The sequence below is a fragment of the Nycticebus coucang genome, chromosome 2, assembly GCF_027406575.1.
Source record: "Nycticebus coucang isolate mNycCou1 chromosome 2, mNycCou1.pri, whole genome shotgun sequence".
In the NCBI taxonomy this organism is placed as follows: Eukaryota; Metazoa; Chordata; class Mammalia; order Primates; family Lorisidae; genus Nycticebus; species Nycticebus coucang.
Genome location: NC_069781.1, coordinates 78,686,847 through 78,699,065, shown reverse-complemented (window position 1 = coordinate 78,699,065; position 12,219 = coordinate 78,686,847). Strand labels below are relative to the sequence as shown.

The 12,219-nt window shown below is 41.2% G+C and overlaps 1 protein-coding gene across 3 annotated transcripts in view; it reads left to right on the top strand.

Moving 5' to 3' along the window:
• DOCK8 (dedicator of cytokinesis 8) overlaps positions 1-12,219 on the top strand; it is a 225,013-nt gene that overhangs the window by 74,091 nt on the left and 138,703 nt on the right. For all 3 annotated transcript variants that reach the window (XM_053574373.1, XM_053574381.1, XM_053574391.1), the window contains 2 exons: positions 2,376-2,588; positions 8,356-8,441. In XM_053574373.1, the coding sequence (XP_053430348.1) occupies positions 2,376-2,588; positions 8,356-8,441 (299 nt within the window). The remainder of the gene's footprint in view (positions 1-2,375; positions 2,589-8,355; positions 8,442-12,219) is intronic.

Below are 12,219 nucleotides of genomic sequence, written 5' to 3'. Positions count from 1 at the left end.
TCCCTTTATAATCAGCTGCCAGCTGAGACATGGCAGGAGCCAGCCGCTTTCAGCAGAGTCCTTGGAGCTGGCAGAGGGACTCTCAGAGTAGCCAGAATTTGACATACCACTGTAGGCTTTCCTACAACACAACCTACAGCAAAACTAGGCTGCTCTGAGCCCCTGGTGAGAGAATTGTTTAGCTTTATACCAAGAAAGTTGGAAAAGCACTAAAATCTGCATGTGGCGTATGCCAAGGCAGGCTGCAAGGGGGCTGTGCTGTGCGACCTGAAGTTCATATGTGTGTACTAACATGTGTTTTCATATGTTTGCTACCCATTCGTCTGTCGTCTTTAGAGAAGATTCTATTCATCTCTCTTCCCCATTGATGTATGGGATTGTTGGTTTTATTTCTTGTGGATTAATTGAAATTCTGTATAGATCCTGGTTATTAAGTGTTTGGTTCAAAATATGCAAATATCCTTTCCCATTGGGTAGGTTGTCTATTTGCTTTGGTAGTTGACCACTTCCTCACATTGACAACCTGCATAAGTTGACCTAATTTTCATAGACCAGACGTGCACCACATGATCCCTGATGGGATCAAGCAGGTTTTCCTTTTTGAGGAGCAGAAACTCATTGAGAAAGTGTCAAGGGCACAAGCACAGAGTCAGAAAGCCGAATTTAAAAATGAAGCTTTTTGAGTAATAGAAATTAAAAGGCCTAAAAATGTATTACTAATTAAAGTGTTAATGTTGATTATTGCTCGTTTGGGTAAAAGTTATCTAACAGAGTAGCACTTTTATGAAGCAGATGCCACCAACAATGTATAGTATGGAAAAATTGTACCATAATGTGTCCGTTTAGTAGAACTTTGAGAATAATATTTTACCATAAATTTTGAAGATGTTGATCAATGACCCATCTAACTTACAACAACTTACAGCCACCTAATCTTCGATAAACCAAACAAGAGCATCCACTGTGGGAAACACTCCCTATTCAATAAACGGTGCTGGGAGAACTGGATGTCTACATGTAAAAGACTGAAACTGGACCCACACCTTTCTCCACTCAAAAAATTGTTTCAAGATGGATAAAGGACTTAAATTTAAGGCATGAAACAATAAAAATTCTCAAAGAAAGAATAGGAAAAACACTGGAAGATATTGGCCTGGGGAAAGACTTCATGAAGAAGACTGCCATGGCAATTGCAACAACAACAAAAATAAACAAATGGGATTTAATTAAACCGAAAAGCTTCTGTACAACCAAGGAGACAACAACCAAAGCAAATAGCCAACCTACCCAATGGCAAAAGATATTTGCATATTTTGAATCAGACAAACACTTAATAACCAGGATCTATACAGAACTTCAATTAATCCACAAGAAATAAAACCAACAATCCCATACATCAATGGGGAAGAGAGATGAATAGAATCTTCTCTAAAGATGACAGACAAATGGCCAGCAAACACCTGAAAAAATGCTCATCATCCCTAATTATTAGAGAAATGCAAATTAAAACCACCCTGAGATATCATCTAACCCCAGCGAGAATGGCCTATATCACAAAATCTCAAAACTGCAGATGCTGGCCCATCTAACAGTCTTAGAGCATATTGTTGCTTACAGTTACATATTCTTTGCTGGGTCTTTGGTTAGGCGTGTAGTTCCCAATTACCAAGACATTTCTAATGGAATAAAGCATCCCCTTTGTGACAAATTTAAGACTTTTTTTTTTCAAACACACTAAAATAAACACAGCTAAAAGTGGACACTGCTTGAATACCAAATGCTTTCCCTTTTTCTTTTCTTTTTCTTTTTGGTGCTTATTCCTGTAACTGCTGAAGTTCTGTAGGAAAGTGTTCCCTGCTCCCCCAACTTTGTCACTGGAAACATAACATTCAACTTTGGAGTTTATGTAAAGTTTAACTTGGAAAGCCTCACCGATCACTTTATTTTCCAATTTCAGAACCCAAGTTCTGCCATGGAGAATAAGAAGGGGTGTCTTTATTTCCCAGTCAAGCCTCCTTTTTGTCACACCCTATTCCAGCTCTGTTTTGCTTGAGCGTGAGACAGGAGTGTGGTTCATTAAGTGACTTGGCTCCCAACCTCTGGGAAAGAACAAGCCAGCAGCTAATAGGAACACAGGGCTGTTTTCAGACTTCTGCTCAAGACTGGTTTATTGACATCTGATGAGTAGCTACCTGCTTCCAGCTGGGAAGGAGACATATAATTGTAGGATAGTCTAGCCAGGAAGCTAAGACATCATTCTTGTCAAATTCCCAGTTTCTTCAGAAAACTGAGAGTCTGTAGTCCCAGGTTGAAGCAGTCTGGAGACATCCCAGATTCTTCTGCTCTCATTTGAAACCCGCTGTTTTCTCTCACAGACAGGACCCCGCCACATAAACGTGCTGTGCGATGGGTCTGGGAAAGGGCCCCTCACTGCCTGCGACTTTGACCTCCGCAGCCTGCAGCCTGACCAGCGACTAGAAAACCTCCTGCAACATGTGAGTGCCGAGGACTTTGAGAAGAAAAACGAGGAGGCCCGGAGGACCAATCGGCAGGCTGAGCTCTTTGCCCTTTACCCGTCAGTGGATGAGGTGGGTACCACTGTCTCCATGGTGGAGACACTCAGAGTCGCGAGGAAGATGTTATTGTGCGTTATTACTGTAGAGCAGTCCGTGATGTACGAATGCTTCCCTGTATGACTTCTGCCACTGCTTTCCACTAAGGCAGGCCTAGGTCATGGCAGAGACAATTACTGATCGGCATTCATATGGGATTCTGATAATGAATGATAACTTGGGTTTTCATAGCACTTTACAAAACAGGTTCACTGATATTATCTCATTTAATCCCATTTAATTTCAAGGGTCTACTTGTAACTAATCTATTTGTAACATAGTCCTTACTTAAAGTTTGATGTTCTTTAGTGCTTTGTTGTTTTTTAAGGGTCTCTGTGAGTAACTAGAGATACCTGCTGTGAAAACAATTTCAGGCTGAAATAATCATAGCCATCTCCCCGAGTGCAAGACTTTGAGATGTTGATTGTCCTCATCTTTATTTATGGGACTGACCCAGAACAGTGTGATAAGTTAGACTTTACCTGGGGATGGAATAAGGAGTGACCATTATCTAAGCCTTCTGTCTGTTCCAGCTCCTTGTATTTTATATGAGGCTCTCAGTTCTCCCTTCTGCATGTCAGGCTGTCTATACTTCTCAATCTCGCCAGGACAGGTTACCAGTATGTCTCTGCTCTCCCATTTTATTAATGGTTCTGTTACAAGAAATAAGATTTGGGGAAACCTTGCATAAAAAATATACCATCCATCCATGCCTCTAAGTATTTGAAACTTAGTCCTTGGTTTAAGCAAAACCATCAGGGAGCCTGACATGTCTTATAACTGCCCCCCTCCTTTGATGAGCTTACCATTGGTCAGCAAAGAGGATGACAAAGGAAGCAGAAATCATGAGATACGATATCATGTCCACCATGGAAATACTGTCGTGGATGTTGACTGATTCATCATCCAGCACCTCCCACCATCCAGCATCATCCAGTGGATCTAAAGGAAAATTATCTGCAAGTCTTGGGAAGAGAATGAGGATCTCTTATCCTTTCACTGAGGCAACATGCACACTTCAGAGACTCTGCTCTTTTTGTAACTGACTCTCCTAAATTCTTAGAGTACATTTCTGTTCACCTCTGCTAAATATGGCAGCTTACTGATTGGTGTCCTGAATTTATTACAACCTTTTTTTCTTTACTAATCCTTACTTTTTAACTATCTTCATGTTCTCATCTATTTTATTTGCTGTTCTGTTCACAGCCTCAAATCCTCTTCTGAATGAGGCAGATTAAAAATGAAGTGCTTCACATATATGTGGAATCCAAAACATATATGTGAATCTCATGGAAACAGAGAGTAGAAAGGTGATTACCAGTGGCTGTGGGGAAGTGTAGGAGATGCTGATCAAAGGGTACAACGTCTTAGCCTGGAGCGATAAGTTTCAGTGACCTATTGCAGTGCATGGTGACCTCAGTTAGTAATAGTGTGTATTTTTAAGTTGCTAAAAGAATAGATTTTTCAATGTTCTCACCCCTCACATAAACACACACACAAAAGATAAGTTGGTAAAGTGATGAATTTGTTAATTAACTTATTTTTCTATAATGTATACAAACATAAAAACATTACATTGTATCCCATAAATATATACTATTACTTGTCAACTTAAAAGAATAAATTCTAAAAGATATGAATAGTGTAGACAATATTATAATCTCCATTCTTCAGATTAGAAATTAAGAATCTGAGAGGTAGTGTCTTGGCACAGTAACTGAGAGAATGCCAGGAGGACTATGTTAACCAGTGTGATGAAAGTGTGTCAAACGGTCTGTGAAGCTATTGAATGATGCCCCATGATCATATCAATGTACACAGCTGTGATTTAATAAAAAAAAAAAAAAAAGAATCTGAGAGGTTAAACAGCTTGTTCAAGATTCAACAGATAGGCTCAATCCCTGTAGCTCAGAGGCTCGGGCGCCAGCCACATACACTGGAGCTGACGGGTTTGAACCTGGCCTGGGGCCTGCCAAACAACAATGACAACTATAACAAAAAATGTAGCTGGGCATTGTGGCAGGCGCCTGTAGTCCCAGCGACTCGGGAGGTGAGACAAGAGAATTGCCTAAGCCCAGGAGTTGGATGTTGTTGTGAGCTGTGACGCCATGGCACTCTATTGAGGGTGACATAGTAAGACTCTGTCTCAAAAAAAAAAAAAAGATTCAACAGATAAATTATAAAACTGGGGACCATAACTCGTTGACTCCAGATTTCATATTTGCTTGCTTCCGTATCTATCTGCATATGACTATTTGGTACATTAGCTACATGACTGAAATCCAGAGATGAAATTTTAAAAATCATATCTTACAACTTTCCAGTTTCCTTTCACAACATGAAACTTTTTATCAGATTTGTGGAGAATTATGAAATCTGATGATTTGACCATGATTTGCCTTCCTCTTCTTCCCAATTCCATGGTGGAGATGCTAACATGTAATAAAGGGAACCAAAACAGATACCAGAAAAGAGAAAATAGTCGAGGAGAATACATCCAGGGTGCCATCAGCTTGTCAAAGTCTCCCTAGTGGCATGAGATGGGAGGATGTCCCATCTGAATTGATTAAGAGGATGAAACATAGACTTGTTTTTGAATGAACTTGGTTGCATGGTCTTTAAATCCATGCAGAAACTCAGTTAGGACTGAAAGTTAAAATCTAACAGAAGTCCTAATGGGGTCAGCTTTTATGGTAGAGAGGAGTGCTTTGTAATTATGCACTAGTTATTTGTAAATTGGTTGAGGGCCACTATACCAGTCCTTCAATATTTTGAAGCTATTCTCACAGAAATTGCACTTGTAATTTGTACTTTCTCCCAAGAAAATCCCATGGAAGAAAGGTAAATGAATGCCTACTCCAAAATGATTATATATGCTGATTTCTATGACATATTGATCAAAATTGTTTGCGTTATCATTACTTGGTTTCCCAGTAAGGAAAGTTAGAAGAGAGGTAAATTCTTGTATCCAAGTTATGACTGAGTATAGGAGAGGCAAAAGTGGGACTCAGCCCCCAAACTTCTACAGGGCAAGTTCTTTGATTCACTGTAATTCTACGAAAGACATCCTGTGTGTTGATCCCTTAATCATAGTGGGGTTTGCTCAGAGCTCTTGGTTACAAGTGATAAATCTTAACTAAAAACCAATCAGAAAAAAGGGGGCAGGTATGTATGGGCTCACTTAATGAAATCACAGGTAGGCAAATAGGAAGTGAACCCTAAGATCCACCGGGTCGGTAGATGGAAGAATATGGTTTCTCATACTTTCTTTCTCATTGTCTCTTGTAGTCCCTTCATTTATGTATATCTCCCAGGATGATGAAACAATAGGTATTCACTAAAGCTTCACATTTCCTCTTTCTGCTTCTTTGGGAGTAAGTTCCTATTTATGATAGCTGTAAAGGTTAAAGAAATTCACATAGATTAGAAGAGACTTAGGAAATACATCATCCAAATGTCATATGTGGACCTTGTTTGGATTCTGACTTAACAAACTAACTTTTAAAAAACCGAGATAGTTGGAGAAACCAACAAAACTATTTAGTGGCAGCAAGAAATTATTGTTAGGCGGGGCACGGTGGCTCACACCTGTAAGCCTAGCACCCTGGGAGGCCAACGCTGGAGGATCACTTGAGCTCAGGAGCCGGAAAACAGTATGAAAAAAATGAAACCCTGCCTCTACTAAAAAAATTTTAAAATAGAAAAAATTAGCCAGGTGTGGTATCACACACCTATCTATAATCCCAGCTACTCGGGAGGTTGAGACAGGAGGATTGCTTGAGCCTAGGAATTTGAGGTTGCAGTGAGCTAAGCTGACGCCATGGTACTCTAGCCTGGGCAACAAAATGAGTCTCTGTCTCCAAAAAAAAGAAGAAGAAATTGTTCATTTTTCTAGGAGTTATAATGGCATTACCGTTATGTGTTTTTAAAAGTCTTTCTCTTTCACAGATAATGCACTGACTGAAATATCAACACATGAAATTATATAATGCCTGGGAACTTGCCTCTAAATAATCCAGTATTGAGTGGGGAAGGTAGTAAGGGAGAGTATAGATGAAACTCAGCTGCCTTGAGTTGAAATTGTTGAAATTGTTGAAGCTAGGTGATGAGTAAATGGTAATTCCTTGTATTAACAGCATTCTCTCTATTTTAGTATGTTTAGAATTTTCCAATGAAAAGCTTTTTAAAAAATGATTGTAGGCCAGGCACAGTGACTCACACCTGTAATCCCAGCACATTGGGAGGCCAAGGTGGAAGGATCCTGTGAGGCCAGGAGTTCAAGACCATCTTGGGCAACATTGTGAGACCCTGTCTGTATAAACAAATAAAAAATTAGCTGGGCATGGTGACACATGCCTTATAGTCCCAGCCACTCCAGAAGCCGAGGCTGGAAGATTGCGTGAGCCTGGAACTTTTTCAGGGCAATAATAAGCTGTAACTGATCACATGCCTCAGCACTCCAGCCTGGACAACAGAATGAGACCCTTCCTCTAAAACAAAACAAAATGAAAAAAATGGATTCCAAAGATTAGAATCCAAACCAAAAGTAGTCTTAAGAGTCCATACTGTGAGGTAGTTTTTCAATGTGGAGACCCTTCTCTTCAGATGGGTCTGTTCTGATCATCCTAAAAGTTCCAGCCTCCTCTGAAGGAGGCTCTGAGTGGACATCACAGCAGTGTCTCCTATGAAACAAACCCAGCGAGAGGGCCGGCTGTAATCACAAGGAATGCCGGCTGAAGGGAAAGAGAGGTTGGAGTAGTGGTGAGTTTACCACTTCAATCATCCCACCAAACTGGGTACAGATTCACCAGGAAGGTGACTTTACTGCTATTGTAAAAATGCTGTTGGTTGCTATCAGGTATTTTGGTGGGAAGCTCCCAGTATTTATAGCCAGGAAAAGACAATTATACATGACTCATGGGAATCTTGGCAAGCAGCAAACTGCTCACGCATTTGGATAACCTACTGCCAGAGTGGGAATTAAAGTTTTCAAGGATTTGCACTGTTTAATTTCACGAACATGAATGTATTTAAGATTCAGTGAAAGTTCAGATTTAAATGTTAAAGTTTCAATCGGGTCTTGTTATTTCTCTGTAAGTCTTTAGCCCCTGTGTGGTAAAATAGATACGGCTCTTAATTTGTTGTCATTCCTAAGCTTTTTTGTACCTAGAACTTTAGCAAGTATTACCTAGATATGTCAATATAGAGCCTGTAAATTCAATCCCAAATCTCTGTCATCTACTTGAGAAAACAGTGAACTGAGAAAGAGTCTCTGTGTTGCAAGATCAGACTGCCTCAGATCTCAAGGCTGAAGCTCACCTAGTCACTAGGAAAGCCCTCAGCATGAGAAATACACTAAATATGTATTTAGAGCAGGCAAAAAGGAAAAAACACAAGACAACAATAGGTGTAAGATTTTGCAATGGCATCTGGTGGATGTTACTAAGCCATATCCATGTTCACATTTCCTTCCTTCTTCCTTCAGTCTCTTTGTCTTAAATGCTTGCTTTTCTGAAAGGAGAAAATGTTTGCTGTAAAGGCTGACTTGGAAGGCTGGAGGTGGGATGGCAAACTCTGGTAAAACTCTTGTAAAAGGCAGAGTATTATTTGGCTATTAGAAATAAAACAAATGGAAGTTGACTTGAGCCATGGAGGGCGGCAGCCTTCCCATCCCTAGGTTAGCTCCAACTGCAGTTCCACATGGGATTCACTGATGATGTCTTTGTGATGTGGTTAATCATAGGAGGATGCCGTGGAAATACGTCCGGTACCAGAATGTCCTAAGGAACATCTGGGCAACAGAATCCTGATGAAGTTGCTGACCCTGAAGTAAGTATCAGCACGCACACTGCCACTGCTTTGAGATTTCTCTCACCTTTTGGAGACGCACTGTGTCTTTATCATCAGAGCTTGAATCAGGGAGGAGCTCCCAGCACATTTTTAACAGTGGGCAGCCATGGAAACAGCAGAGTTTGGGATCTCTTCCTGGTCTCTGTTCCGACCAAGTTTTGACAGTCATTCTTCTACAATGAGGAAGGCAATCACAGGTGTCACCAAGGTCAGGCAAGTAAAGTAACTGAGGTAAATGGCCTCCATTAAGAAAAAAACCAGTAAAGTGAGTGCTGTGCTGGAGTCCATGCCTACTAACAGACAAAAGCTGAAAATTCCATTTTCAGTGAAGTCACATCAGTAACTTTAAATTGGCCATGAGGAAAGTATTGACAACATAGAAATCAGCAAATGCTACCAATGAGCACCCTTCCCCGCCCCCAGAGATTATTTATGAAATGTTTACCAGCACACCACTGTTAAAAACAGTGATAAATGCAAGTGAAGCCCAGTTCTGTGCCAAGGGACAAAAGGAAATGGTGGAGACTGCAGCAAACTGTGGTAAGGGGGGCTCCCACTACTAGCTACAGCCAACTCTTGCCATCCAAGGAAACAGATCCATTTTTGTCAATTGTCTTATTTCTTTCTTTCATAAAGAAAAGCTGAAAACCCAGATTTTCCAGCATAATTCCCTGGCTCCCTAAATATCTTCTCATTTCTTTTTTAAACACCACACAAAACATGTCTACAGTTCAATTTCACTTGTGAGCCAATTATTTGTCACATCTCCTTTAAAGCAATTGTCCCCCATCTTTTCCACTATATATTTTTATAGTTAAAAAAAGGTCACGTGTTCTGTATAAGTGTATTAGGGAGTGTACATGTTTTGTACATGTTTTGTACTAGCATATTAAAATGCTATCCACATTATAAAACATACATGAGAAATTTTAAAGGGCAAACTAAAGATATCCAGCATTCTCTTTCTCCGATGGAGTGTCTTGTGTACCCTTGTACCCCCCAGCATGCTTCCACATCTCTCTTCCTCTTTGAAGGAAGTAGTTCTTCCATTTGGGATAAACCCAGGGACCCTTTTGAAAATATTAAAGTTGTTGCAATCAATGTAACCTGGCTTATTGTACCCTCAATGAATCCCAACAATAAAAAAAAAAAGAAAATATTAAAGTTGTAAGTACTCTGCCTAAGCAAAAGTACATAACCTCAATATTTTTCATATGCTATTAGGAGGATGAGCCATCTTTTGAAACCAATTCCTGGGTCCCGTAAGCAGCACCTGGTTTCCTTTAGGTAGCTGACTTCTAGATTCAAGACTCTGTTTCAATCCTGGGAGATGTCCATGGGATTTTGTTTGTTTGTTTATTTTTTTTGTAGAGACAGAGTCTCACTTTATGGCCCTCAGTAGAGTGCCGTGGCCTCACACAGCTCACAGCAACCTCCAACTCCTGGGCTTAAGCGATTCTCCTGCCTCAGCCTCCCGAGTAGCTGGGACTACAGGCGCCCGCCACAAGGCCCGGCTATTTTTTGGTTGCAGTTCAGCCGGGGCTGGGTTTGAACCCGCCACCCTCGGTATATGGGGTCGGCACCTTACTGACTGAGCCACAGGCGCCACCCGTCCATGGGATTTTGAGTTCTCACCTATAAATGACATTGTTAGACCATGTGGTCTCAACGTTCTCATATACTATAAGTTTCTGGGATTCTACATATAGCCTCCGCCACCTTCTTCTGTCTCAGAACACAAGCTAGCATGGCTGTCCACATGGGTGCGAGTGCTGTCTTCATGTTGTAGCCCCCAGCCCCAGCCAGTTCTATCAATGGGGGCACCAGGGCCTCTGCCTTGTGCACAGAAATGAGCAGCCTACACACCAGCTCTGTATCAAGTAATGAGTACCAAAAGGCGAATGCCAACCCTGGCCAGCCGACCCGGAAGTGAGAGCTCCCAGCCTGTCAGCCAGCAGTGGGAGTGAGTGGAAGTGCTGTTCCTCTTCATTGTTTAGGACGTCTCCGCTATTGTCCGCAGCTCCCACCCACCCCCACAGGATGTACAACCAGGCTACTTTTAGATGCAGCACCTGTGCCATTTGGGATTGGAGGATGCTTGTCACCAAGCCTTCCAGACCTTTCCAATAAGTAAAAGGCAGTTGTGCTCACAGGTGGGAAAACATGACCCACTAAGATAAACACGTGTTATTTTTTAAAAATGGAGTCACTTGGAATTCTCTTAATGAAAACTGTCAGGTCCACTTTCTAATGATGTTTCCCCAAATGCCAAAGCAGAAATTAAGTGGAATGGATGTGTTTGCCCAGTACACGTGGCGGACTCGAGTGTCTTATATACTAACATACACCTGCAAGGAGCGGATGGACCAACGAAATGGCACTAGGTATAATTACTTTGAGTAAACAGGATAAAAGAAAGGAAACAAAGTCTTACTGGTAAACCTAGAATGTGAAAGTCTGGATAGTAAAAATTTAAAGATAATGTTAATGGCAGATGTTTTCCCATTGATTTTGATATGCAGAATTCTATTTATAATGCTCTAGATTTTAGCAGCTAGGGATATTTTTTTAAGTTGTGGAGTTTTTTTAACTATATCTGTATTGCGTTTGAGAAATAAAGCCTCAAGGATATAGAAAGAATTAGACTGGGGAAAATTCTCCAAATATTTATAGCACTGAGAAAAAAAACAGGATGACAACCAAGTATTTTTCTGTTTTATATTTTAAGTGGGGGATCTTTTACTTTAAGATTTAATACCATCCTATCCAAAGTAGCCTCAGCTCTTAAAAGTTTTCTTGGTAATAAAACTTTAACAGGCAGGTCCAGGCATGGTGGCTCATGCCTGTAATCCTAGCACTCTGGGAGGCCGAGGTGGGTGGACTGCCCTGAGCTCAGAGGTTCGAGACCAGCCTGAGCCAGAGTGAGACCCTGTCTCTACCAAAAAAAAAAAAAACAAAAAACGTTTAACATGCATAAAATTTACCCAGAGAGTTTGTTTTAAATGTAGATTTGGGGAGCCCTCCCATAGTCATCTTCTTTAAGAGATTCTGGTTCACTAGGTGATACCAAGAAAACTGTCTGCTAACGAACTCTTCCTGTGCTTCAGAATACTGCTTTTCTGGGGAGTTGGAGAAATACTTGTGAGAAAAGCCCAGGTCCTGTGATCAGAAAGAGCTGGGCTCAAACCCTCATTGTGCTACTTCCTAACTTTGTGGCCTTTGACAAGTTCCTTAATCTCTTTGAACCTTGCCCTCGTGTATAAATGTAGATAATACTGCCTTACACTGTAGTGAAGAGTAAAAAGGTTGACCTGTGGAAAGCACTTATCAGAGCATAATTGTTAAGTCTTTAATAAATGTCAGTTCTCCCCCAAGTGCGGTGGCTCACACTTATAATCCTAGCACTCTGAGAGACCGAGGCAGGTGGATTACTTGAGTTTAGGAGTTCAAGACCAGCCAGAGGAAGAGCAAGACTCTGCCTCTAAAAAAATAGCCGGGCATTGCGGCAGGCACTTGTAGTCCCAGCTACTTAGGAGGCTGAGGCAAGAGGATTGCTTGAGCCCAAGAGTTTGAGGTTGCTGTGAGCTGTGACACCACGGCACCCTACCAAGGGTGACATAGTGAGACTGTCTCAAAAAAAAAAAAAGAACTTAACACTCAGTGCCTAAGTTGCAATATTCAGACCCTTTGGGTATTAGGGAGCAACCTGATGAGAGCTGGGGAGCCTAGGCCAGGGAGGGCCCCAGTTAATGGCTAT